General features: G+C 41.6%; 1 protein-coding gene across 8 annotated transcripts; it reads left to right on the forward strand.

Moving 5' to 3' along the window:
• Positions 1 to 1,785: 1,785 nt before the first annotated feature.
• LOC106588089 (nicotinate-nucleotide pyrophosphorylase [carboxylating]) lies at positions 1,786 to 25,791 on the forward strand. 8 transcript variants are annotated; one of them, XM_045706371.1, is made up of 10 exons: positions 11,881 to 12,547; positions 16,287 to 16,578; positions 16,852 to 17,162; positions 17,431 to 17,562; positions 17,822 to 19,073; positions 19,503 to 19,566; positions 19,914 to 20,303; positions 20,525 to 20,593; positions 20,681 to 20,743; positions 24,955 to 25,791. In XM_045706371.1, the coding sequence occupies exons 1-5, from the start codon at positions 12,098 to 12,100 to the stop codon at positions 18,035 to 18,037; spliced, it is 1,401 nt and encodes a 466-aa protein (XP_045562327.1). In that variant the 5' UTR covers positions 11,881 to 12,097; the 3' UTR covers positions 18,038 to 19,073; positions 19,503 to 19,566; positions 19,914 to 20,303; positions 20,525 to 20,593; positions 20,681 to 20,743; positions 24,955 to 25,791. The 8 variants fall into 8 exon arrangements, 7 of the variants coding, with proteins under 7 accessions (XP_014032235.1, XP_014032233.1, XP_014032232.1 ...); XM_045706375.1 differs by having other exon boundaries at positions 19,945 to 20,303; XM_014176760.2 differs by lacking the exon at positions 11,881 to 12,547 and adding an exon at positions 1,786 to 1,823 and having other exon boundaries at positions 19,503 to 20,303.
• The last annotated feature ends 5 nt before the right edge of the window (positions 25,792 to 25,796 follow it).

Raw genomic sequence — 25,796 nt, forward strand, 5'->3', positions numbered from 1 at the left:
GACCCCTTGACTTTTTCCACATTTTGTTACATTACAGCTGTATTCTAATAATGATTAAATTAATGTTTTTCCTCATCAATCAACACACAATACCCCATAATGACAAAGCGAAAACAGGTTTCTAGAAATTTGTGCACTTTTTAAAAAACTAACAGAAATACCTTATTTACATAAGTATTCAGACCCTTTGCCAAGAGACTCAAATTGTATCTCAGGTGCATCCTGTTTCCATTGATCATCCTTGAAATGTTTCTACAACTTGATTGGAGTCCACCTGTGGTAAATTCAATTAATTAGAAAGGCACACACCTGTCTATATAAGGTCCCACAGTTGACAGTGCATGTCAGAGCAAAAACCAAGCCATGAGGTTTGTCAGTAGAGCTACAAGACAGGATTGTGTCAAGGCACAGATCTGGGGAAGGGTACCAACAAATTTCTGCAGCATTGAAGGTCCCCGAGAACACAGTAGCCTCCATCATTCGTAAATGGAAGAAGTTTGGAACCACCAAGACTCTTCCTAGAGCTGGCTGCCCAGCCAAACTAAGCAATCGGGAGAGAAGGGCTGACCAAGAACCTGATCACTCTGACAGAGCTCTAGAGTTCCTCTGTGGAGATGGGAGAACCTTCCAGAAGGACAACCATCTCTGCAGCACTCCGCCAATCACGCCTTTATAGTAGAGTGGCTAGACTGAAGCCACTCCTCAGTAAAAAGCACATGACAGCCCGCTTGGAGTTTGCCAAAAGGCACCTAAAGACTCTCAGACCATGAGAAACAAGATTCTCTGGTCTGATGAAACCAAGATTGAACTCTTTGGCCTGAATGCCAAGCGTCACGTATGGAGGAAACCTGGCACCATCCCTACGGTGAAGCATGGTGGTGGCAGCATCATGCTGTGGGGATGTTTTTCAGCGGCAGGGACTGGGAGACTAGTCAGGATCGAGGGAAAGATGAATGGAACAAAGTACAGAGAGATCCTTCATGAAAACCTGCTTCAGAGCGCTCAGGACCTCAGACTGGGTCGACAACGAACCTAAGCACACGGCCAAGACAGCGCAGGAGTGGCTTTGGGACAAGTCTCAATGTTGTTGAGTGGCCTAGCCAGAGCCCAGACTTGAATCCGACCAAACAGCTCTGGAGAGACCTGAAAATAGCTGTGCAGCGACGCTCCCAAGCCAACCTGACAGAGCTTGAGAGGATCTGCAGAGAAGAATAGGAGAAACTCCCCAAATACAGGTGTGCCAAGCTTGTAGTATCAAACCCAAGAAGACTCAAGACTGTAATCGCTGCCAAAGGTATTTCAACAAAGTACTGAGTAAAGGGTCTGAATACTTTGCTTTGTCATTATGGGGTATTGTGTGTAGACTGATGAGAGGAAAACAATATTTAATCAATTTTAGAATAAGGCTGTAACGTAACAAAATGTGGAAAAAAATCAAGGGGTCTGAATATTTTCCGAATGCACTGTATAATCATTAATCAGATTGCCCTGGATACCAGACTTAGATGAGTGATAATTCAGTTCTAGAATGTTGTCATTGATGAGACTGAATCTAAAAATCTATTGACATCCAGAATTCACTTTGTTTAGATGTCCTGCGTGTGTTATAGTTTCAGAACCTGAGACAAATCTTCAAAGGCACAGTATTTATTTATTTATTGGGAGTGGTACATGCATTCACATAGTCTTGATTCTGTCGCCAAAAATGAAACGCTAATTATCTGCTAACGTGACTATCATACAGAACCACAAATGTCTGTCTCAAGTTTCACATCTCACCAGGGCCATGATGATCTGGATGAGACTGCAGGATCGAGGCCAAGGTAAGAATCTCTGAATTAACTGTGTAATGTTAGCTAAATGTAGTAATTCATAAATTGGCTAAAGTTGTTTAAATGGACAATTCTGTGAATTGTCTTGGGCAAGTTTTTAATTGAAAATGCCTGTTATCTGGCTAGGGAGCTCATGGTTAGTTAGTTAGCAACATTAGCCTGGCTAGATGGCTAATAGCAGTCAATTTGCATAGCCATTTAAATGCATGAGAAATTTATAGAAACAAGTTTCTTTCTTTGGCTTTTATAAAACAACAGTCTAGCTTGGTAGAGGAAGCTATGGCTAGGAGTTCTTGATAATGTTTGTTTGTGTCTGTGGGTGAGGGGTGGGTAGCCTACTTCAAGTACTACTTGATTTGTAGCTACTCTAGCTAGGTGGATTATTTTAGTCTGTTTTTTTGAGGTTTCAGAGATGGACTGATTCACCCTCTCGAGTCGCGTGTGTTTACTGTGTGAAAACATTGTTTGCTGTTACCCTCTGGACAGCAGATCATTAGTATGGGCAAGGTTATGTAACCTTTATTTATAATGAATGGTGGAAAAACGATTGTAACCATTTCCGTGTTTGACCGCTAGGTTTTATGGGTATTATGACTCATACTGTGGAAGGCCAATGTATTATGGTGCGTTCAAGACAACTGGGAACTCCGAAAAATACAAGGTGAAATCATGACGTCAGTGTTCTTCAGGTCAGAAAGTCGGAGCTCTAGAAAGAGGCCAGAGTTCTCGAGTTAGAATTCCGAGTTGAATGACTGTTCAAAATTATTTTTCCCAGTCAGAGCTATATTTTTTTCTCGCAAGTTCCCAGTTGTCTTGAACACACTGAAGTTGGAAGTCTGAGATTTCTGAGTTCACAGTTGTTTTGAACGTGGCATTAGCAGTTAGGTCTGTATATTGCTATTGCTATGTATTGGACAATGAGAGGCTTTGAAAGCATCGGTCAGCCATATTGGCACTTCTCAGAAGAAGCAGTCCTCCATAGGAATGAATTGAATTCGACAGTATTTGAATTAAATGTTTCAAGGACAAAATTACATGCATGTAGCTCAGATAATATAATTTAAAAGTATGCATAAGGTGTCTGTAATAGAATAAACGTGGCAAAACAAATGTAGACATGAATAAATTAACTTCTATAGCTTCCAAAACATTTCTCTTTTTTACAATGGTGGTCTGGTCTGCTCCAGCTAGTTAATTGACTATACAGCATATGAAACAGGGAAAAAAAAGGAGCGAGTGAGATGTTTTGCTTGCTCTTTCACCTCTAGTGAAGCTACGGGATGTGTTCGAGAGCATCCCGTCTGCACAGTGCTGCGCAAGAGTTGCCTGACATATTAAACGATCTCTGTTTACATTGTGCAGTGTTATAAGTTGTAGGTTTAAGGCAGCCCCACATCCCTTTCACTTCTTGTCAGAAAACCCCATATTGCACTACACTCAGGTGAGTATGTCCGAAACCAAACCACCACTTTGCATTTAAGAAAGTGACATCTGCTGTGCTTTAGAATGACTTATAGTTCCAGAAGTAAGATTGCAACTTTTAAGGCTTTGGGGCCAATAAGGGGGACTCTGAAATTAAATTGACATGTCAGTGAAGATCTTTGTCTGAATGAAAAGTATTCTAACATAATTATTTTAAAAATGTATATATCAGTAAATTAACATTACTTTTTGTATTATAATTATTTTAGTTTGACTTTGACATCCCAAACTTGAAATGTCTCTCAGAACTTTTACGTTGCTCAGTTTGTCTGGTAAAAAAAAAAAAAAACATGAAAAAACAAGAAGACTAATACCTTTTTCAAAGCTGTAACTCAATGTGACTGATTTTCACATTATTTGCTTAGCCTGTAAACATTACAACATGAGCAAAGGAGCAAATTCCACTTTTCTGGTGGTGTTGTCGGCTTTGAATGTCCTAAACAATCAATAAATCAAAGAAAAGAGGAACATTGTTACCTTTGTTAGTTAATTTGGTGGTAAATAAAAATTCCTCTGTAGCCTATTGTATATCCATATTAATAATTTAATTTGGATATTTGATTTAGTGTATTGTTGAATAGTGTTTAAGTACACAAATATTGTAAACATTACTCTAACATGTGTTGCGGTAGGTCCTGACATGCACATGAGGGGGTATTTTGAGGGGGTAAGAACTTGCACATGAGGGGGTATTTTGGATCAGAGCAAAATGTGATTGGAGATACAGTAATTCCAAAAGGTTTGAGAACTGCTGTTATACACAACCATTGCTGTGGACCAAATGTTATTACAATGGATAATCTCTGCACACAAAATTACTACTATACAACAGACTCTTTTTGTATCAAAAATGCATTTTTGCAAGTCTCTAAAAGAGTCTTCAGTTGATTAGCACATCATAGGTGCCATTTGAGAATGCAAACAGTTTTTTGATGCAACAGGTGCAAGACGCTCGGTCTGAACCTTAACATGCATCGCTTTCAGGAAGGTTTTGGAAGCATAAGGACATTAGCTTTCATATCAGTGAGAAATAATTTTCAAAAAATGAAAGGTTAAATAATACACACCTTAATACACACCTTGATAGGGTTAGTGTTTCCACATGGCCATATCTCAGTGTTACAACGCTTGTTTACGTAAAACAGACTGAAGACGAGGCGACCACCTAATTTATCTATCTACCATGCTCCGAACACCCAGTGGTGGAAAAAGTACTCAATTCTTGTACTTGAGTTAAAGGAAAGATACCTTAATAGAAAATTACAAGGAAAAGTGAAAGTCACCCAGTAAAATACTATTTGAGTAAAAGTATTTGGTTTTTAAATATACTTAAGTATCAAAAGTAAAAGTATAAATCATTGCAAATTCCTTATATTAACCTGTTATGGATAGGGGGCAGTATTTTCACGGCCGGATAAAAAACGTACCCGATTTAATCTGATTATTACTCCTGCCCAGAAACTAGAATATGCATATAATTATTAGCTTTGGATAGAAAACACTCTAAAGTTTCTAAAACTGTTTGAATGGTGTCTGTGAGTATAACAGAACTCATTTGGCAGGCCAAAACCTGAGAAGACTCTGTACAGGAAGTACCCTGTCTGACCATTTCTTGGCCTTCTTGATCATCTCTATCCAAAACAAGGGATCTCTGCTGTTACGTGACACTTCCTACGGCTCCCATAAGGCGGCAAAAAGCTGAATCGTGGCTTTGCAGGCCCTGGCTGAAAAACAGTAGCGCCTTTTGATAGTGGTCGATCAGAGTACAGAGACTGGCGCGCGCGTGCACGAGGCGACCCCCTGTTTTTATTCTTTCGTCTTTGAACGTAAACAACGACTCCCGGTCGGAATATTATCGCTTTTTTTTAGAAAAATAGCATAAAAATAGATTTTAAACAGCGGTTGACATGCTTCGAAGTACGGTAATGGAATATTTAGAATTCTTTTGTCACGAAACACGTCGGGCGCGTAACCCTTCGTCACCCTTGGATAGTGTCTTGAACGCACGAACAAAACGCCGCTATTTGGATATAACTATGGATTACTTTGAACCAAACCAACATTTGTTATTGAAGTAGCAGTCCTGGGAGTGCATTCTGACGAAGAACAGGAAAGGTAATCAAACTTTTCTAATAGTAAATCGGAGTTTGGTGAGGGTCAAACTTGGTGGGTGTCAAAATAGCCCAGCCATCACGGCTAGCTATCTACTCAGAATATTGCAAAATGTGCTTTCACCGAAAAGCTATTTTAAAATCGGACATAGCGAGTGCATAAAGGAGTTCTGTATCTATAATTCTTAAAATAATTGTTATGTTTTTTGTGAACGTTTATCGTGAGTAATTTAGTAAATTCACCGGAAGTGTTTGGTGGGAATGCTAGTTCTGAACGTCACATGCTAATGTAAAAAGCAGTTTTTTTATATAAATATGAACTTGATTGAACAAAACATGCATGTATTGTATAACATAATGTCCTAGGCGTGTCATCTGATGAAGATCATCAAAGGTTAGTGCTGCATTTAGCTGTGGTTTTGTTTTTTGTGACATTATATGCTAGCTTGAAAAATGGGTGTCTGATTATTTCTGGCTGGGTACTCTGCTGACATAATCTAATGTTTTGCTTTCGCTGTAAAGCCTTTTTGAAATCGGACAGTGTGGTTAGATAAAGGAGAGTCTTGTCTTTAAAATGGTGTAAAATAGTCATATGTTTGAAAAATTGAAGTTTGGGGATTTTTGAGGAATTTGTCATTCGCGCCACGCCCGTCATTGGATATTGGAACAGGTGTTCCGCTAGCGGAACGTCTAGATGTAAGCAAACAGCACAATTTTCTTGTTTTTTACATTTATTTACGGATAGCCAGGGGCACACTTCAACACTCAGATATCAAATGTTATTTGTCACAAGTGCCGAATACAACAGGTGTAGACTTTACAGTGAAATGCTTACTTACAAGCCTTAACCAACAATGCAGTTTAATATATAATTATATACTGCTCAAAAAAATAAAGGGAACACTTAAACAACACAATGTAATTCCAAGTCAATCACACTTCTGTGAAATCAAACTGTCCACTTAGGAAGCAACACTGATTGACAATAAATTTCACATGCTGTTGTGCAAATGGAATAGACAACAGGTGGAAATTATAGGCAATTAGCAAGACACCCCCAATAAAGGAGTGGTTCTGCAGGTAGTAACCACAGACCACTTCTCAGTTCCTATGCTTCCTGGCTGATGTTTTGGTCACTTGAATGCTGGCGGTGCTTTCACTCTAGTGGTAGCATGAGACGGAGTCTACAACCCACACAAGTGGCTCAGGTAGTGCAGCTCATCCAGGATGGCACATCAATGCGAGCTGTGGCAAGAAGGTTTGCTGTGTCTGTCAGCGTAGTGTCCAGAGCATGGAGGCGCTACCAGGAGACAGGCCAGTACATCAGGAGACGTGGAGGAGGCCGTAGGAGGGCAACAACCTAGCAGCAGGACCGCTACCTCCGCCTTTGTGCAAGGAGGAGCAGGAGGAGCACTGCCAGAGCCCTGCAAAATGACCTCCAGCAGGCCACAAATGTGCATGTGTCTGCTCAAACGGTCAGAAACAGACTCCATGAGGGTGGTATGAGGGCCCGACGTCCACAGGTGGGGGTTGTGCTTACAGCCCAACACCATGCAGGACATTTGGCATTTGCCAGAGAACACCAAGATTGGCAAATTCGCCACTGGCGCCCTGTGCTCTTCACAGATGAAAGCAGGTTCACACTGAGCACATGTGACAGACGTGACAGTCCGGAGACGCCGTGGAGAACGTTCTGCTGCCTGCAACATCCTCCAGCATGACCGGTTTGGCGGTGGGTCAGTCATGGTGTGGGGTGGCATTTCTTTGGGGGGCCACACAGCCCTCCATGTGCTCACCAGAGGTAGCCTGACTGCCATTAGGTACCGAGATGAGATCCTCAGACCCCTTGTGAGACCATATGCTGGTGCGGTTGGCCCTGGGTTCCTCCTAATGCAAGACAATGCTAGACCTCATGTGGCTGGAGTGTGTCAGCAGTTCCTGCAAGAGGAAGGCATTGATGCTATGGACTGGCCCGCCCGTTCCCCAGACCTGAATCCAATTGAGCACATCTGGGACATCATGTCTCGCTCCATCCACCAACGCCACGTTGCACCACAGACTGTCCAGGAGTTGGCGGATGCTTTAGTCCAGGTCTGGGAGGAGATCCCTCAGGAAACCATCCGCCACCTCATCAGGAGCATGCCCAGGCGTTATAGGGAGGTCATACAGGCACACGGAGACCACACACACTACTGAGCCTCATTTTGACTTGTTTTAAGGACATTACATCAAAGTTGGATCAGCCTGTAGTGTGATTTTCCACTTTAATTTTGAGTGTGACTCCAAATCCAGACCTCGAAGGGTTGATAAATTGGATTTCCATTGATTATTTTTGTGTGATTTTGTTGTCAGCACATTCAACTATGTAAAGAAAAAAGTATTTAATAAGATTATTTCATTCATTCAGATCTAGGATGTGTTATTTTAGTGTACCCTTTATTTTTTTGAGCAGTGTATATATCTAAAAAGAATAAGAAACAAATAATTAAAGAGCAGCAGTAAAATAACAATAGCGAGGCTATATACAGGGGGTACCGGTACAGAATCAATGTGTGGGGGCACCGGTTAGTTGAGGTAATATGTACATGTAGGTAGAGTTATTAAAGTGACTACGCATAGATAATAACAGAGAGTGGGGGGGGGGCAATGCAAATATTCTGGGTAGCCATTTGATTAGATGTTCAGGAGTCTTATGGCTTGGGGGTAGAAGCTGTTTAGAAGCCTCTTGGACCTAGACTTGGCGCTCCGATAACGCTTGCCATGCGGTAGCAGAGAGAAGTCTATGACTAGGGTGGCTGGAGTCTTTGATAATTTTTAGGGCCTTCCTCTGTCACCGCCTGGAATAGAGGTCCTGGATGGCAGGGAGCTTGGCCCCAGTGATGTACTGGGCCGTATGCACTACCCTCTGTAGTGCCTTGTGGACAGAGACCGAGCAGTTGCCATACCAGGCAGTGATGCAATGAGTCAGGATGCTCCCGATGGTGCAGCTGTAGAACCTTTTTGAGAATCTGAAGACCCATGCAAAATCTTTTCAGTCTCCTGAGGGGGAATAGGTTTTGTCGTGCCCTCTTCATGACTGTCTTGGTGTGCTTGGACTATGTTAGTTTGTTGGTGACGTGGACACCAAGGAAGCTCTCAACCTGCTCCATTACTGCCGCGTTGATGAGAATGGGGGCATGCTCGGTCCTCCTTTTCCTTTAGTCCACAATCATCTCCTCTGTCTTGATCACATTGAGGGAGAGGTTGTTGTCCTGGCACCACACGGCCAGGTCTCTGACCTCCTCCCTATAGGCTGTCTCGTCGTTGTCGGTGATCAGGTCTACCACTGTTGTGTCATCTGCAAACTTAATGATGGTGTTGGTGTCATGCTGTCCGTGCAGTCATGAGTGAACAGGAGTACAGGATGGGACTGAGCACACACCCCTGAGGGGCCCCCGTGTTGAGAATCAGCGTGATGGATATGTTGTTACCTACCCTTACCACCTGGGGGCGGCCCGTCAGGAAGTCCAGGATCCAGTTGCAGAGGGAGGTGTTTAGTCCCAGGGTCCTTAGCTTAGTGATGAGCTTTGAGTGGACTATGGTGTTGAACGCTGAGCTGTAGTCAATGAATAGCATTCTAACATAGGTGTTCCTTTTGTCCAGGTGGGAAAGGGTAGTGTGGAGTGCAATAGTGATGCAAATTGGAGTGGGTCTGGGATAATGGTGTTTATGTGAGCCATGACCAGTCTTTCAAAGCGCTTCATGGCTACAGACGTGAGTGCTACGGGTCGGTGGTTACCTTAGTGTTCTTGGCCACAGGGACTATGGTGGTCTGCTTGAAACATGTTGGTATTAGACTCAGACAGGGAGAGGTTGAAAATGTCAGTGAAGACATTTGCCAGTTGGTCAGCGCATGCTCGGAGTACACAAAGTAATTTAGCTCATCTGGTAGGCTCGTGTCACTGGGCAGCTCTTGGCTGTGCTTCCCTTTGTAGTCTGTAACAGTTTGCAAGCCCTGCCACATCCGACAAGCGTCGGAACCGGTGTAGTACGATTCGATCTTAGTCCTGTATTGAATCTTTGCCTGTTTGATGGTTCGTCTGAGTGCATAGCGGGATTTGTATAAGCTTCCGGGTTAGAGTCCTGCTCCTTGAAAGCGGCAGCTCTACCCTTTAGCTCAGTGTGGATGTTGCCTGTAAACCATGGCTTCATTTACAAACAAAGCATTTGTGTTTAGTGAGTCTGTCAGATCAGAGACAGTCGGGATGGCCAGGGATGTTCTCTTGATAAGTGCGTATATTGGACCATTTTCCTGTCCTGCTAAGCATTCAAAATGAAAATGGAGTAAAAAGTACATTTATTTTCTTTAGGAATGTAGTAAAGTAAAAGTTGTCAAAAATATAAATGGTAAAGTACAGAGAAAAACGACTTCAGTAGTATTTTAAAGTATTTTTACTTAAGTACTTTACACCACTGCAAACACCTGTGTGTAAGCGTAACTTGGGAAGTGTAGTTTCATTGGATGGAGGCACCCATAGCTGTATTGATCTATGCAAAACTTCATCAGTAAGTATCTTTTTTATTTGAATGATTCTTTCTCGCTGATGAAAGATCAGGGTCATATGTTTGGAAATGCGTATCGCAAGCTATGATTATTGACGTTTCTAAACGTTAAATCACAGCGTCAGGATTGCAGTTCACGAGGCAGACATGGGCGAAGCTAATGGCTGAGAACTGTGGGGAAAAGGCAGAATGCTGCCTACAGTTTGAGAGCTAAAAGTATCCTAACCTTAAACATACACGTATTAGTCGGAACTTGGAAACTGACATTTCCGACTTGCTAACTGGTTGTAGTTACACAGGTTTAATTTTTTTTATTGCATTTCCTTTAAAAACAGCTCATATTTTTGTACAACATTTTATACGCATAAAAACAGCATAAAAGCATAAAACACAGAATATTACATTTAAGTTTGTTAAAAAGTACATGTTGTTAAAACCAATAGAAACAACCATGAATAAAAGTACTTTTTCTTGTAAAACATCCAATCTGTAAAAGCCATTTAAAATGTGAACAAATGATTTAACAAAAATAAAACATTTAAGACCTGAAAACATGTTAAAAAAAAGTAACTTTGTTAAAAAGCTGTCTTCGGTCCTTTGTACAGGAACGGGGTGAGTCCTTATCAAGCTCCCCTTCCTCCTGCTCTTCCGACTCAATCACCGTCCTGTCCTTCGGGGCCCAGAGGAGACCCCTCCCCTAGGCGCATCGCCCTAGGCGCCGCAGCGCTGTCAGGCCGTGGCCGCCGGGACCTTTGGTGTTGTGGGGGACCCTTCGCCTGGGGTCGAGGCCCCCTTTCTTCTTTACCACCCCAGGGCTTCCGTGGTTACCATGGCCACTGCCTGGGGGGTGGTCTCTACTCGTTTCGCTACCAGCAGGTTGTGGGAGGACCATAGTGCATCCTTCAGACAGGTGTAGTTATACAGGTGCCGCCTTCAAACAGTTAGCAAGTAGGACATTTCGGAGTTTCATAGTTTCCACTAACACTTGAATGCACCATTAGACTTTTCCATGTTCTTATTGCCACTGGTTATCCATTATGTAAATGCTTAACATTTCATATTTTGACATTCGCAGGGCTCTACAGTGCCACCATTTTACTCAATTCAACGCATATAAAATTTTATGCATATTCAACAAAATGTGTGCAAACTGCAAAAGTCATATGAGCACATGTACGAGTTGCGGTTTATACCTGCTGTTTTATATCATGCATGTCCCGCTTACTTTCTGGTTCATGTCCTGTACTGCTTTTGAATGGGCTTCCGGCTTATATAATCAAATTCTTGAAAATGGGGTCATTTCAGAAATGTTAAATAATATTAATTTACCTTTAACCAATGCCTTTTATGAAGGTTTTCAAATACGAAAAAAAACGCAATCAGGTAGAAGAAAATATAATATAGGAATAATTGTACATATCTTAAATTATAGGACAACGTTTTCATGAATTTGATAAGCAAAGATAGTTTAGTTATAAAACAAAGATAGACCACAGCCTGTCGTTTCAAATGGGAACAATTGAGTCATTGTGGGCAGAAAAGCAAATACGTGTGCAGAGCCAAGCATGAGTTAGTGAGTTCCTATTGGCGCCTTCTAGCACATATTTGCATATTTCCGTTAGGGAACGCCTAATCTGAAGTGCGCGTGTGCAATAACTCAATTCGCCTTTGCACTCCTAAACAACGCAAAAAAATGTTTTACTTTGGCAACGGGTAAAGTCTACAAAACTTAGTCCACTCTGTTCGTAACTGATTTTGTTTCGTGAACCGAACTATATTGAGATCAAATGTTTCATCGATGAGAACGTTTGTATAATGTCGGTAAAAATCCATCTGGTAGTGAGTGGAAACGCAAAGCGGATGCTTCATATTGATACATCCGGTAAGATATCTGTCTCATTGTTCTATCTGTGATATAAGCTTGAAGTCCATTAAAAACAGTACGGGCCTTGAACAAGGAAGTAAGCAGGACTTGCCGTATTCAACGCGCAGATCAACGAGCCAATCGTAGCCGAGTTCAAGCTCGTTTAGCTGAACGCGCCAATCATAACCTAGTTAGAGTCTGGAACCGCGAGCCTTTGAGACGAGTACCTTGAGTGCGCCCGTTTTGACTCGCTACTGTAAAGGAGAATGAAGAGCATCCAATTCAATTTTAGGCGACAATGTCAACAGGATCCAGAGGAGGCCGGGTCCGACTCTGTCAGTGATCTTGTCGATATTGATTTTGCTGAGCCACCAGCAACACAAGATGAAGATTCGGCCAGCAGTAGCCTTAACACTGGCGTTGCCCCTGCTTCGCCAACCTCTGCCGGTGGGAAACAATACAAATACAACGCACAGTGGGAGAAAGCTTTCCCGTGGTTGCATTTAGAAGGAAATGTTATGTTTTGCAAATATTGCAAGGCCGAACCACAACTTGCAGGCAAGCTTTCTTCGTTTGTGGTGGGAAATCCTCACTTGAAGAAGGATACTGTTAAAAAACACAACGCGTCGAAAAAGCACATTGAGTGCAGAGATATCCACATCATCAAGAGTACCAACGAATACCCGGTGACAGTTCAATCGGCTCTGAGGAGGCAGGTGAGGATTTTGGAAGATGCTTGATTAGAACATTTCGACCAATGATGGCGTTCTGTTATCTTCAGGTTGTAAAGTCGGAGTTCTAGAAAGATGTCCGTGTTTCCGACTTGGAATTAGGAGTTGGAATTACAGTTCAAAAGATTTTTCACAGTCGGGGCTCGTTTTTCCCCAGTTGTCTTAAACGTGGCAATACCTAGGTCTGGTTCCCAGACGTTACATGTACCAACCAATGGGTTCGTAAGTAACAGTTTTTGCTTCCGTCCCTCTCCTCGCCCCTACCTGGGCTCGAACCAGGGACCCTCTGTACACATAGACAACAGCCACCCTCGAAACATCGTCACCCATCGCTCCACAAAAGCCACGGCCCTTGCATAGCAAGGTCTCAGAGCGAGTGACGTCACCGATTGAAACGCTATTAGCGCGCACCCCGCTAACTAGCTAGCCATTTCACATCGGTTAAACGTACAACGTCATCAACTGACAAATTGCAATAACATGTTTGGTTATTTGAAAAAATAAATGGTTAGCTGATACTTAAAATACTTATCCAGCCGTTGTAAGATATGGCATGCGTAAGCAACGCCTGTGCAGAGGAACGCGCCCATATAGCTCGCCAGCTTCTCCAACAGGGTTTGTGATGGCGGTCTAAATGTCTTAGACTTCACTCTCTTCAATCAGATATCAAAGGTCAACTGGATTAAAAGGTACATAAAAAATCCTCATCGTTTCTGGAATATTATACCTCATTTTGTTTTTCAGAAATTCGGAGGGCCTAATTTTTTTTTACTAAAACTGTAAATTTGATTCTACAGGGATGACAATGAATATAACAATAATTTGGTTAGGGTGTCAGAAGATTTGATCTTTTTACTTTATTTAGTTTGATCAGTAGAATAATTCTCATTCTTAGCAATGGGCTACAATATAGAGTAATTACTGTGCTTTTCAGAAAGAACACTGCTGTTATTCCCCACAGTTATTTTATTATTCCACTTCTACCCAGTTAATCACATATTTGAAATATGATATGCCTACTTGTCTTTGACAATTAATTATATTAGGCTATACATTATTGCTGCCATTCATGGACAGTTTTGAATAAGTCAAACAAATAAGCATTTGATATTAAATGCTCCAGGAATCAAATATTATTTGAGATTTTAGTATTGTGCACATGCTAGGCAGAGATGACAAGGGGACTCACTACTCCTAAACACATCATAGTTGGCATAAACCACCTGAATATTGATATTCATTCGATTTTTAGGGGAGATTGGGTGATTTTTGAGAAATGATTGTTATAACAAGAACATTTTCAAACAACCAACACTTGGGAAACATGGATCAGGGGTGGCCAACCCTTCTGGAGAGAAAGCAGGATTTTCTTCCAGCCCTATTTTTAAAGAGCGAGTTCACTTTAATTACAAAATACTAAATGTTTGTGGCCTTACCTTGAAAGCATTCTATGGACAATGAGACTGCAATCTATGATTTGGTTAACCACTGCCATCAACCATTAATATTACAATTTCCTGTGCAGAGCCTTGGTGCACTGATCCTAGCGGTTGCCTGTCTCCCGGTCTCATTTAATTACTGTCTGAATAATTACTGTCAAACCACCCCAAAAATAGGTACTTTTTTTTTATTAGCATTCTTAAAATTTTATCCCCCAAGAATCTCAAAGTAACGAAGTCGTTGAATTTTGAGTTCATTTTCATTTAATATCCAAAGCATCCTGAATACACTTGACCTGTTAAAAAAAAAAAAAACCTGGTCCTCGGCCTAAACCATGTCAAAATATGTAGAATTGCAGCAAATTAGATTTAAAACAGTTCAATTTTCTTGGGAAGACTCCCAGTCCTGTACCTAGGGGTTGTGCCAGGTGGCAATGAAATTCAAATGGCAAATCTCACTCCAATCTTTCTTCAAAAGTTGGCAGCCCTGTAATGAGTAGGATTCTGTGTTTTCACCTGCAAAAGTGATTGCTTTGATTAAAAACGCTTTATCTGCCTTTTATGGAAAGGCAATGTATATTTCTGAACGATAGACCATGCAGCCTTGTTGACAACATGACCGGAGCAGCGCAGATTACAGTTCGATTTGAGAAGGGCGCTCCTCCCTCACCACTTTTCCCCGTTCACCTCACAGGCCATAGACCGGTGCACCTCGGGTCAGTTTAATCCTTAATCGAACACTGCCATTGCAAAGAGTGCTCCGTAAGCCACGCCCCAGTGGGCAGAGCTAGGCATGTTGCTTGTGCACTGGGACACATTCTATTACTGAGATGGGCCTTTCATTTTACAATGGGTCTGCGGCGGTTCTGTGTAGTTCATCTAATATATTTCAGACCATGTGTATTGCAGTTCATTTTGTCTATGACTTCATAAGTAAAATATCTTTGAGTAGCAAACAGCGAAACAAGTCCCAGACACTTCTCAATAGAAACTGTTCTGCCTAAGGGGGGTGCTGTTTACCTGAATTCTTTGGATTATCTAGTGACCACCATTCCTCTGAATACATTTTGCTCGTTCACAAGAGACCTGGTTGATATTAAATTCACATTATTGTAATTGACCCTTGTCATAGACACACTTTGTACTTTTCACAACAAAAAAGACAGACATTGTGAATTCATTGTATGTTTTGTACAGTCTGATTTAGAGCAAGTAAAATAAAGACCTACGTGAACTGGAAGTGTGACTAATAGTTACCTGAAGGTTGAGATCTCTTTATATCAGAGATGCGCCTTAAGGCGTCCACATACTTCCCAGCCGAAACAGTTCGGAAGAGTTTGTGCATATATTATGATTCCATTTTGATGTTTGTTTTGAACTTCGGTTTTGTGCCCGAGAACAGCTGAAAAAACCCTTACCGAAGTCTACGCCCCTTTATCGGTGATAGGTCAACAATAGGGTTTTTTCAATAAGTCTTTGTCATTCAACGAGAAATGACTAGTTTTCATGCACATTTCATTGAGAAATACAGCACCAAATATCTTAGATGTAAAATTGCGTGACTTTTTTGACTGAATTTGTTACTGTTTCAGTGGATGCATCAGTAATAAGCAGTGGATGTAGCAACAGGCAGATAGAGGGGGGGGCCAGGCACGTCCAAGTGTAGGCCAGGGTGCCCTCAGCCGTTGTCCTGGGAGATGCAGAGAAATAGAAAGAGGGGTTAGTGAGAACATCCCTAAGATCTTACTTATTAGGTCATAGATAAAATTGACTGCAATGTACTTGACTCAGATATATTAGCATAACTACACAGAACCACCGCAGACCCATTGTAAAATGAGATTCTATCTCCGTGTGATATCTCCTTACTAAAATGTGTCCAAGTGCACGAACAACATGCCTAGCTCCGCCCTCTGGGGTGTGGCTTACAGAGCGCTCTTTGCAATCTGCACTCGTAACTTGTACCAGGTCTCGAGTTATATCACCGCACAGACTGGGATCAGAAATCGGCTCTGGCATTTCTAACACACCAGCCCCCATTGAGGCCCCCACAACGGCCAATTTTTTTCCCTTCGACACTGGCGTTCTTTGTGGTGAATCTTTAACCTGAAGACGGACACTGTTGCAATGCAACAGGTCGAAAAAGCACATTGCGTGCAGGGATTCATTCATACCAGAACTCAGGACATTTTGTAGGGTACAAATAAACTACAAACTGTTAACTATCATCAGTGGATAGCCAGATTTAAAGCACTGGAACTAACCCCTTTCTCCATTCTTAACAGAACAACTTTCCGGCGTCACATTTTACCTCACCTCTCAAGATGACGACTCCTCAGTATGACCTGTCACACACGCTCCCTCCCCACACGCTGACCCGGCTGGCACGGGAGTGGCTGGCAGAGGACACACCAAACTTTGACCCTGCAGGGCTGTGTGTGGGGTCACATGAGGTCGAGGCCAAGTTGTTGTGTAAAACGCCATGCAGCGTGCTGGCGGGCAGGCCTTTCTTCACTGCTGTCTTCACTGAGCTCAGCTGCACTGTGGAATGGGCACACATAGAGGGAGCACAGCTGGGTAAGAGACCAACTATGAGCCTGGTCAAAAAACATGCTGGAGGTTTTAGAGAATACACAGATGGCTCACAAACGTGATGACAATACACCTCAACTCTGATCACACTGCCAAATTCATTTGGAGAAGGTATTGGGGAAACAAGCTTTGAGTTGGCATTCACAAAATTCCATTGGAATAGATTCCAACTGATTACAATCTAACCATTAAATACAGTTCACTCACATGATGTTTGTAATTTTTAGGTAAATTCTACTTTGACCTCACCTCCACCAGGTCCGGATGCAGTGGCCCAGACTGCTGTGGTCAGAGGCCCAGCAAGGTGCGTCCTCCTCGGGGAGAGACCGGCCCTCAACTGCCTGGCCCGGGCCTCGGGGATAGCCACCCGCTGCTCCCAGCTACAGAGCATCGCCAGGGAGGCAGGCTGGCATGGCCATGTGGCTGGCACGCGTAAAACCACCCCTGGGTTCCGGCTGGTGGAGAAGTATGCCATGCTGGTGGGCGGTGTGTCCATGCACAGACAGGACCTGAGTGGGATGGTGATGCTGAAAGACAATCATATATGGGCATCAGGGAGTATCACACAGGTAGGCAGGGGTGGATGTCTCAAACTGTACATTTGACATCAACCTATACTATGTGGTTGTCGATTCCTCTGAAATCCTTTCACAAATGCATGAAAATCAGAGTGCAAGAATACATGTAACTCTTTCATATTCCAAGATGTACCATTAGCTCTGCCATTTTTCTAATATAAGAACTGAAGTTTTCGCCTCTGTGCATTTTGAATAGAGATTAATTTTGCATTCTGATAGAGAACTGATTTGATGTAATACCTACCTGTGGGTCTTCCAGGCGGTGAGGAACGCCCGCTCGGTGTGTGGCTTCAGCAGTAAGATCGAGGTGGAGTGCGGCAGCCGGGAGGAGGGCAGTGAGGCAGCCACGGCAGGAGCCGACATCGTCATGCTGGACAACTTTAAGCCACAGGTGAGACTGATGAAGGACGTTCCAAAGACATCAGGGAAGTAATGTAAAAGAGGTAGAGACGTACTGGAGGGCTTGCGATAAAGCAGAAGACATATTTCCGTTGGACATTCATGTACATTGGACTATCAATTAAGTAATATTCTTCTTCCTCCTGTATGCCAGTGCTGTGCATTTCGTTCAATCTCTTCTTTCCTACACGGTCTCTTCCCGCACTCATCCCTTCCGGCCTCTATTCCTCCTCTGTCCTTTCCTCTCTCAGGAACTCCATGCAGCAGCCCAGCTTCTGAAGGAGGAGTTCCCATCTGTGCTAATTGAGGCCAGTGGAGGGGTGACCCCAGACTCCCTGCCCCAGTATCTCTCCCCCCATGTGGACATCATCTCTCTGGGCTGCATAACCCAGGGCTGCCCTGTGGTAGACTTCTCCCTCAAGGTTCAAAAACCTGTTGCCTTTCCAATAATTTTCCAATCACAGTAACTGTGCCAATTCAGGATTTGTTAATAAAGTGAAAATAAAAAGCAATGGTCAATTTCCTCACTTTTGATCCTGGAGATGATCAAATGGAGAAAAAAAAATCCAGGAATGTTACATGAGATTTAAAACTGACATTCAGAGATGGTGACTGTATAATTTCTATGATGTGTACAACTAATTTAGAAATCATTATTAAAACTGTGAAGTAAGACTGTTCCCTCGGTTTCTTTTGTCCCAAAGTGATCATTATCTATTATATGGGATATGTTTTAGAATCCCAAATCTTTATGATCCACTGGAAGAGAAGATTACAAATTAGTAACTAAGTCACTATACCTTCATATGGATTAAACACACTGCACTTCTTCCACTAAAAGTTAGACACTTAAGTTAAACATGCATAAAATGTCCATCTTTGAATTTCCATTATATAGGCCTAATAATGCCATGCTCAAACCGCGTTCGCATGCCCCATCGTGCGCAAAATGACTTTGTCCCCCTACACCAAACGCGATCACGACAAGCAGGTTGAAGTATCAAAACAAACTCTGAACCATTTGGGGACAGGTCGAAAAGCATTAAACAGCAAGCTAGCTAAATTGCCATAAATGTTTAATGCTTTTCGACATGTCCCCAAATTAATGTAATTGGTTCAGAGTTTGTTTTGATATTTTAACCTGCGTGTCGTGATTGGTGTGGGGAGACAAAATACATTTATGCACGATGGCGCACGCGCGCAGCCGGTTTGGGTTTCGTGTAGTATCGCTTGGCAACGCAGACGCTCGTTGGCGTGCGCGAGCAGTATGGGTGCAACGATTGAATAATATGTATGTGTACATTTTATTTTGCAACGAGGTGTGGTCAGCATGTAACTGTGGAACAAGTTTCAGTTTTGATTATGGTTGATAGGTACCATTTCCCCGATATGACGTGGGTGGCTAGGGCATAAAACACAGGAGGGTTTCAGGAAATCAATCTCTTCCTAAATGGAACTATCTGGCATTATAACCAGAGCTCTTTCAAAACGCGTTGCTTGTTGGTAAGTTAGATGATTTTATTAGCAATTTGTTGTTTTTTCTCACATTTGTAATTATTAAAGTAACAAACTATGAAGTAACCATACATTTTGGAATATATAACTGTACATTTATGTGAAGTTCATGATGGCAAGAAAATCTGTCAATTTTAAACATAGCTTCAATCTGCTTTTGACTTTAGAAACTCAATGTAGATTTTGGCTCCATAAACGTCAAAAGTGGTTTGTATTTTAACTATGGTGAGGTGCTAAATATGATGATACATTTGCAAACAGGAAGATATTTTGGGCTCCGTCTACCTTAAGGCGGTGCTTTTCTGTTTCCTAACCACCAGGAGTGGCATGACATGCAGGAACATAAAGGACAGCTGCATTTAATCCTTAAACTGAGAAAGAAATTGACAAAGTAGATATTTTTCTCCTCTATTGCAGCCAGCTTCATTACAGAAACACCAAGAAGCTCCAATTGACTAGACCTAGAGGAAACCGTGCTATGGTAATCTGAGGCGGCTAGCAGATGTAAAATGAACGGTTCACAACTAAAGTACAGGAAGTATTATGTGATTGATACCAAAGGCTCTATTCAATCTGTATCGTGGAATTGTTACAAATTGAGTGCTAGAAATGTAAAGGTAATTTCCTTTTTGTGACGACATCTGCAGTGTTTACCGTGAATGCAGTCTACGCTATTGCGGGAACATTGCCTTTAAATTTGATATAACACTGAATTGACTCGATAGAGTGAATAGAGCCATAAGAAGAGTATTTTGTGTGTGTTTGTGGTTGTAAAAAACAAGTATTCATTATTTCTGACTATTCTGTTTTCTACTATTTCTCTGTGAGCTTCTCTTTCTACCTTTCTGATGGTCGTAAGGGCGCAAACACGGCTGAAAAGCCACAAACAAACGGCTGAAAAGCCACAAACAAACGGCTGAAAAGCCACAAACAAGCTGCTGAAATGCCACCGATGACTGGCTGAAATGCCACCGATGACTGGCTGAAATGCCACTGATGATCGGCTGAAATGCCACATTCGAATGCCACTGTCAGATAAGTCATCTTCTGTCAAGTATACTTTCACTAATGTTCACACAAAGAAAATAGCATATTTTGTGCATTTATGTCAGACAGTCATAATCAGTCATTTAATGTTAATGACAGGATATAATATGTCCCCAGGATTATGAAAAGAGAGACAACACTTTCCCAGGGGCAATGGAGAAAACGAACAGGGTAAGTTACAGACTAGGTCATGATATACCTTGTCACCATATCAACTGGCCCTAGCACATTCAACAACTAGGGCCTATATTAAAATCACCCAGACTAGTCATTCAAAATAACATGGTCCCTGGTTGTTACCCTAACATTCAATACAACATGAAAAAGACAGTACAGACATATTTGTGAATCTGCTAGTATAAAGGCTGGTCTTTGCCATCTTTTTCATGCAGGACCTTATCGATCTCATCGCTCAATTCCCACATCTACACCTGTGTGGTGGAGATGAGGAGATGGACTGGGTATGTGCAGTCACCACAAGTGTACGTGCGCACACACACACAGGGTGGAATGGACATGACATGAAACTGCTTTTTCTGTTAAAACAGATTGATCAAGAAATGGGAGTGACCTGCTGCCAAGAAGAGGAGCACAATGAGGAAATGGACTGGGTATGATGGACACATTTTGTCTATGAAATTACTTTATTTTATGAATGTGTCAGAAATGTCAGTATTCCTGATTTACCTATACCTTCCATGTCAGTTACAGCTTCAATTAAGAAAAAGGGAATTCATGTCACTTACTTCCGCTTTTAATGCGTTAACATGTTTTTTCTTTTCTTAGGGGGTAGATCAGCTAGATGGTGGCTTCTATCAATGTAGTTGTCTGCATCATTTCCAATCCCCCATATATACTGAACAAAAATATAAACACAACAATTTCAAAGATTTAACTGAGTTACAGTCAATTGAAATACATTCATTAGGCCATAATCTATGGATTTCACGACTGGGCAGGGACACAGCCATATTTTGTTCAGTATATATTTTTTGTAAATATATACAGCACCAGTCAAACATTTGGACACCTACTCATTCCAGGGTTTTTCTTTACTTTTACTATTTTCTACATTGTAGAATAATATTGAAGATATCAAAACTATGAAATAACACATGGAATCATGTAGTAACTAAAAAAGTGTTAAACAAATCAAAATATATTTTATATTTGAAATTCTTCAAAGTAGCCACCCTTTGCCATGATGACAGCTTTGCATACTCATCACATTCTTTAAACCAGCTTCATGAAGAATGTTTTTCCAACAGTCTTGAATGAGTTCCCACATATGCTGAGCACTGGACGGCTGCTTTTTGTTCACTCTGTGGTCCAACTCATCCCAAACCAGCTCAATTTGGTTGAGGTTGGGTGATTGTGGTGGCCAGGTCATCTAATGCAGCACTCCATCACTCTCCTTCTTGGTCAAATAGCCCTTACACAGCCTGAGGGTGTGTTTTGGGTCATTGTCCTGTTGAAAAACAAATGATAGTCCCACTAAGCGCAAACCAGATGAGATAGCATATCGCTGCAGAATGCTGTGGTAGCCATGTTGGTTAAGTGTGCCTTGAATTCTAAATAAATCACAGACAGTGTCACCAGCAAAGCACCATCACACCACCTCCTCCATGCTTCACAGTGGGAACCACACATGAGGAGATCATCCGTTCACCTACTCTGTGTCTCACAGACACGGCAGTTGGAACCAAAAATCTCAAATTTGGACTGAACAAATGACAGATGTCCATTGCTTGTGTTTTTTGGCCCAAGTAAGTCTCTTCTTCTTATTGGTGTCCTTTTAGTAGTGGTTTCTTTGCAGCAATTCGACCATGAAGGCCTGATTCACACACTCCTCTGAACAGTTGATGTTGAGATGTGTCTGTTACTTGAACTCCGTGAGGTGCAATCTGAGGTGTAGTTAATTGCCGATTTCTGAGGCTGGACTTAGGAACTTATCCTCAGATTGCAGAGGTAACTCTGGGTCTTCCTTTCCTGTGGCGGTCCTCATGAGAGCCAGTTTCATCATAGCGCATGATGGGTTTTGCGACTGCACTTGAAGAAACTTTCAAAGTTCTTGAAATGTTCCAGATTGACTGACCTTCATGTCTTAAATTAATGATGCACTGTCATTTCTCTTTGCCTATTTGAGCTGTTCTTGCCATAATATGGACTTTGTCTTTTACCAAATAGGGCTATCTTCTGTATACCACCCCTACCTTGTCACAACACAACTCAAATGAATAAAGGAAAGACATTTCACAACTTAACTTTTAACAAGGCACACCTTAATTGAAATGCATTCCAGGTGACTACCTCATCAAGCTGGTTGAGAGAATGCCAAGAGTTTGCAAAGCCGTCATCAAGGCAAAGGCTACTTTATAAAATATATTTTTATTTGTTTAACACTTTTTTTGGTTATTACATGATTCCATATGTGTTATTTAATAATTGTGATGTCTTCACTATTATTCTACAATGTAAAAAATAAAGAAAAACCCTGGAATGAGTAGGTGTGTACAAACTTTTGACTGGTACTGTATATCTTAAATGTAAAATAAAAAATATTTTCCTTTATTATTTTCCCTTAACTGTACCACCCCTCCCTAATTGGAGTTAACTAATGGACAACAATACTTAGGCGTCTGCTTCCAGCTTCTACATACTATACTGAACAAAGATATAAACGCAACATGCAACAATTTCTAAGATTGTACAGAGTTACAGTTCATATAAGAAAATCTGTCAGTTGACAAATTCATTAGGCCCTAATCTATGGATTTCACATGACTGAGAATACAGATATGCATCTGTTGGTCAGATACCTTAAAGAAAAGGTAGGGCCGTGGATCAGAAAACCAGTCAGTATCTGGTGTGACCACCATTTGCCTCATGCAGCGCAACACATTTCCTTTGCATGGAGTTGATCAGACCGTTGATTGTGGCATGTGGAATGTTGTACCACGCCTCTTCAATGACCATGCGAAGTAGCTGGATATTGGCGTGAACTGGAACACTCTGTCGTACACGTCGATCCAGAGCCTCCCAAACATGCTCAATGGGTGACATGTCTGGTTAGTATGCAGCTTAGAGGAATTGTGTACAGATCATTGCGACATGGGGTCATGCATTATCATGCTGAAACATGAGGTGATGGCGGCGAATGAATGGTACGACAATGGGCTTCAGGATCTCATCATAGTATCTCTGTGCATTCAGATTCCCATCGATATAATGCAATTAGCTTATGCCTGCCCATACCATAACCCAACTGCCGCCATGGGGCACTCTGTTCACAACATTGACATCAGTAAACCGCTCACCCACATGACGCCATACACGTGGTCTGCACTTGTGAGGCTGGTTAGAAGTACTGCCAAATTCTCTAAAACAACGTTGGAGGCGGCTTATGTTAGAGAGATGAACATTAAATTATCCGGAAACCGCTCTGGTGGACATTCCTGCAGTCAGCATGCCAATTGCACACTCCCTCAACTGGAGACATCTCTGGCATTGTGTTGTGTGACAAAACTGCGCATTTTAGAGTGGCCTTTTATTGTCTCCAGCACAAGGTGCACCTGTGTAATGATCATGCTGTTTAAACAGCTTCTTGATATGCCACACCTGTCAGGTGGATGGATTATCTTGGCAAAGGGGAATGCTCACAAACAGGGAGGAAACACATTTGTGCACAAAATGTGAGCAAAATAAGCTTTTTGTATGTAGGGAAGATTTCTGGGATCTTTTATTTTAGCTCATTAAACACAGGACCAATACTTTACATGTTGCGCTTATATTTTTGCTTTAGTGCATACACATTTTATTGACACAGTATATTTTACATTACTTTTTTTGTATTGTTTGTTTTTAGTCCCACCCTTCTGCTACCCTCAACCCCTCCCATCAACTATCCAGTTTTGATATCTAATTCTTCAGCCATTCCTGAACCTGTGACCAAAAACAAGCCACATATGGACAGTACCAAAACAAGTGCTCTAATGATTCTGTCTCTTCGCAGCAAAATCTGCAGAGCTGGGATGGTTGTATCCTCCATATTTCTAACATTCTATTGGTTGCAAGAATTTTGCAAGAAAGAGTTTTGAATCCGGCATTGTTTTGTGTATCAGTTCATAAACAATGTGCCATGGAATCGGTACATCAAAAATATCTTCCCAACTATTTTGCAACCTGTATGGCGCAGCTGTACAATTTAAAAAATAGCAATAGCAACCGTTTTATTGGTAAACTACACAGTAATGTAAAGTTGTATTTCTTAGCGATCTAATATGTAATATGGTGCATTTATCATAATTATGTTGTGATCCAGAGAGGTTAGAAAAATTATCTAGTTCCTCTGAGGCCATGTAGCGATCCAAATTGCGGATTTAAAAGAAAACAGGAATGTTCAGCATCTTTGTTTTTAAACCCTGGATTTCTAGCCCCTTGATATTATTGTTAGATCTGATTTTAATAGCTAACATTTAGATGGCCATAATAAATAGATTTGCCGATAGTGGACAACCTTGTTTTACTCATCTTGGCAGTATTAAACTTCCTTAGAAATAGCCATTATTTCCTATTTTACACCTGGGGTTAAAATGCATAACTCTAACCCATTGTATAAGAGATTCTCCAAAATTAAATAGTCCAGGTATTTATATATAAATTCCAGTCGTACTTTATGAAAGGCCTTTTCAAAGTCTAATATGACTACCAGGCCTGGTTTCCCAGATATTTCATAGTGTTCTATTGTTTCCGGTACTTGTCTTATATTATCTCCAATGGGCTAACATGTTGCAGTATATAGTAAATTTATGTGTCTTCACAGATCTCATCAAGCAATCCAAATTTCTGCGTCTGGAGAGAAAGAGAAGATGAAGATGATGAAGCCTAAACGGTGTCAACTGGATGGATTGTCATCAAAACATCTTTGCATTAAGGCCAGGAAATTGGTGCACAACGCAGCTGCATTTTGCACCTCCACCCGGTACAGCCAGAAGAGGACTGGCCACCCCTCGGAGCCTGGTTCCCCTCTAGGTTTCTTCCTAGGTCCCTGCCTTCTAGGGAGTTTTTCCTAGCCACTGTGCGTGCTTGTACATTGCTTGCTCTTTGGGGTTTTAGGCTGGGTATCTGTAAAGCACTTTGACAACTCCCTAATGTAAAAAGGGCTTTATAAAATGTATTTTATGGATGCACACTGACTTCAAGTCAAGTGTCGATAGTATATAGTATGATTCTTCTTTGGTCTTTGGCAGTCACATTGAAATGTAGAAATATGTTGTTTTGTGTTTATTTTTCCACTCATCTATGGTTTATTGGCCGAGAGCACAAGTGAACACTGGAGGAACTGGTGTTTTGTTGAAAATGTTGTCTTGTTACCCATTTGAGCCACTAATTTCTTATGGTGGGAGGGATGTCGTTCGTGGCTGTTTAGGGCCACCGGCGATGAAGATTGGTAGAGAGGGGGCGCAAGGGAATGAGATTAGATAGGGACATGTTTTTAGGAGTGCTAGCCCTCACCCCTAATTTATGTTTGGAGCTCATCTGGAAAATCTGCCAAGTACTCTGTTACTCTATTTCTAACCAAAAAGTGAACTCTGCATTAATTTAAAAGATTGCATTAATTTAAAAGATTGTATAATAAAGTCTATCTATTTTTTGTTCATACCA

Source organism: Salmo salar, chromosome ssa02 (genome assembly GCF_905237065.1).
Source record: "Salmo salar chromosome ssa02, Ssal_v3.1, whole genome shotgun sequence".
NCBI lineage: Eukaryota > Metazoa > Chordata > Actinopteri > Salmoniformes > Salmonidae > Salmo > Salmo salar.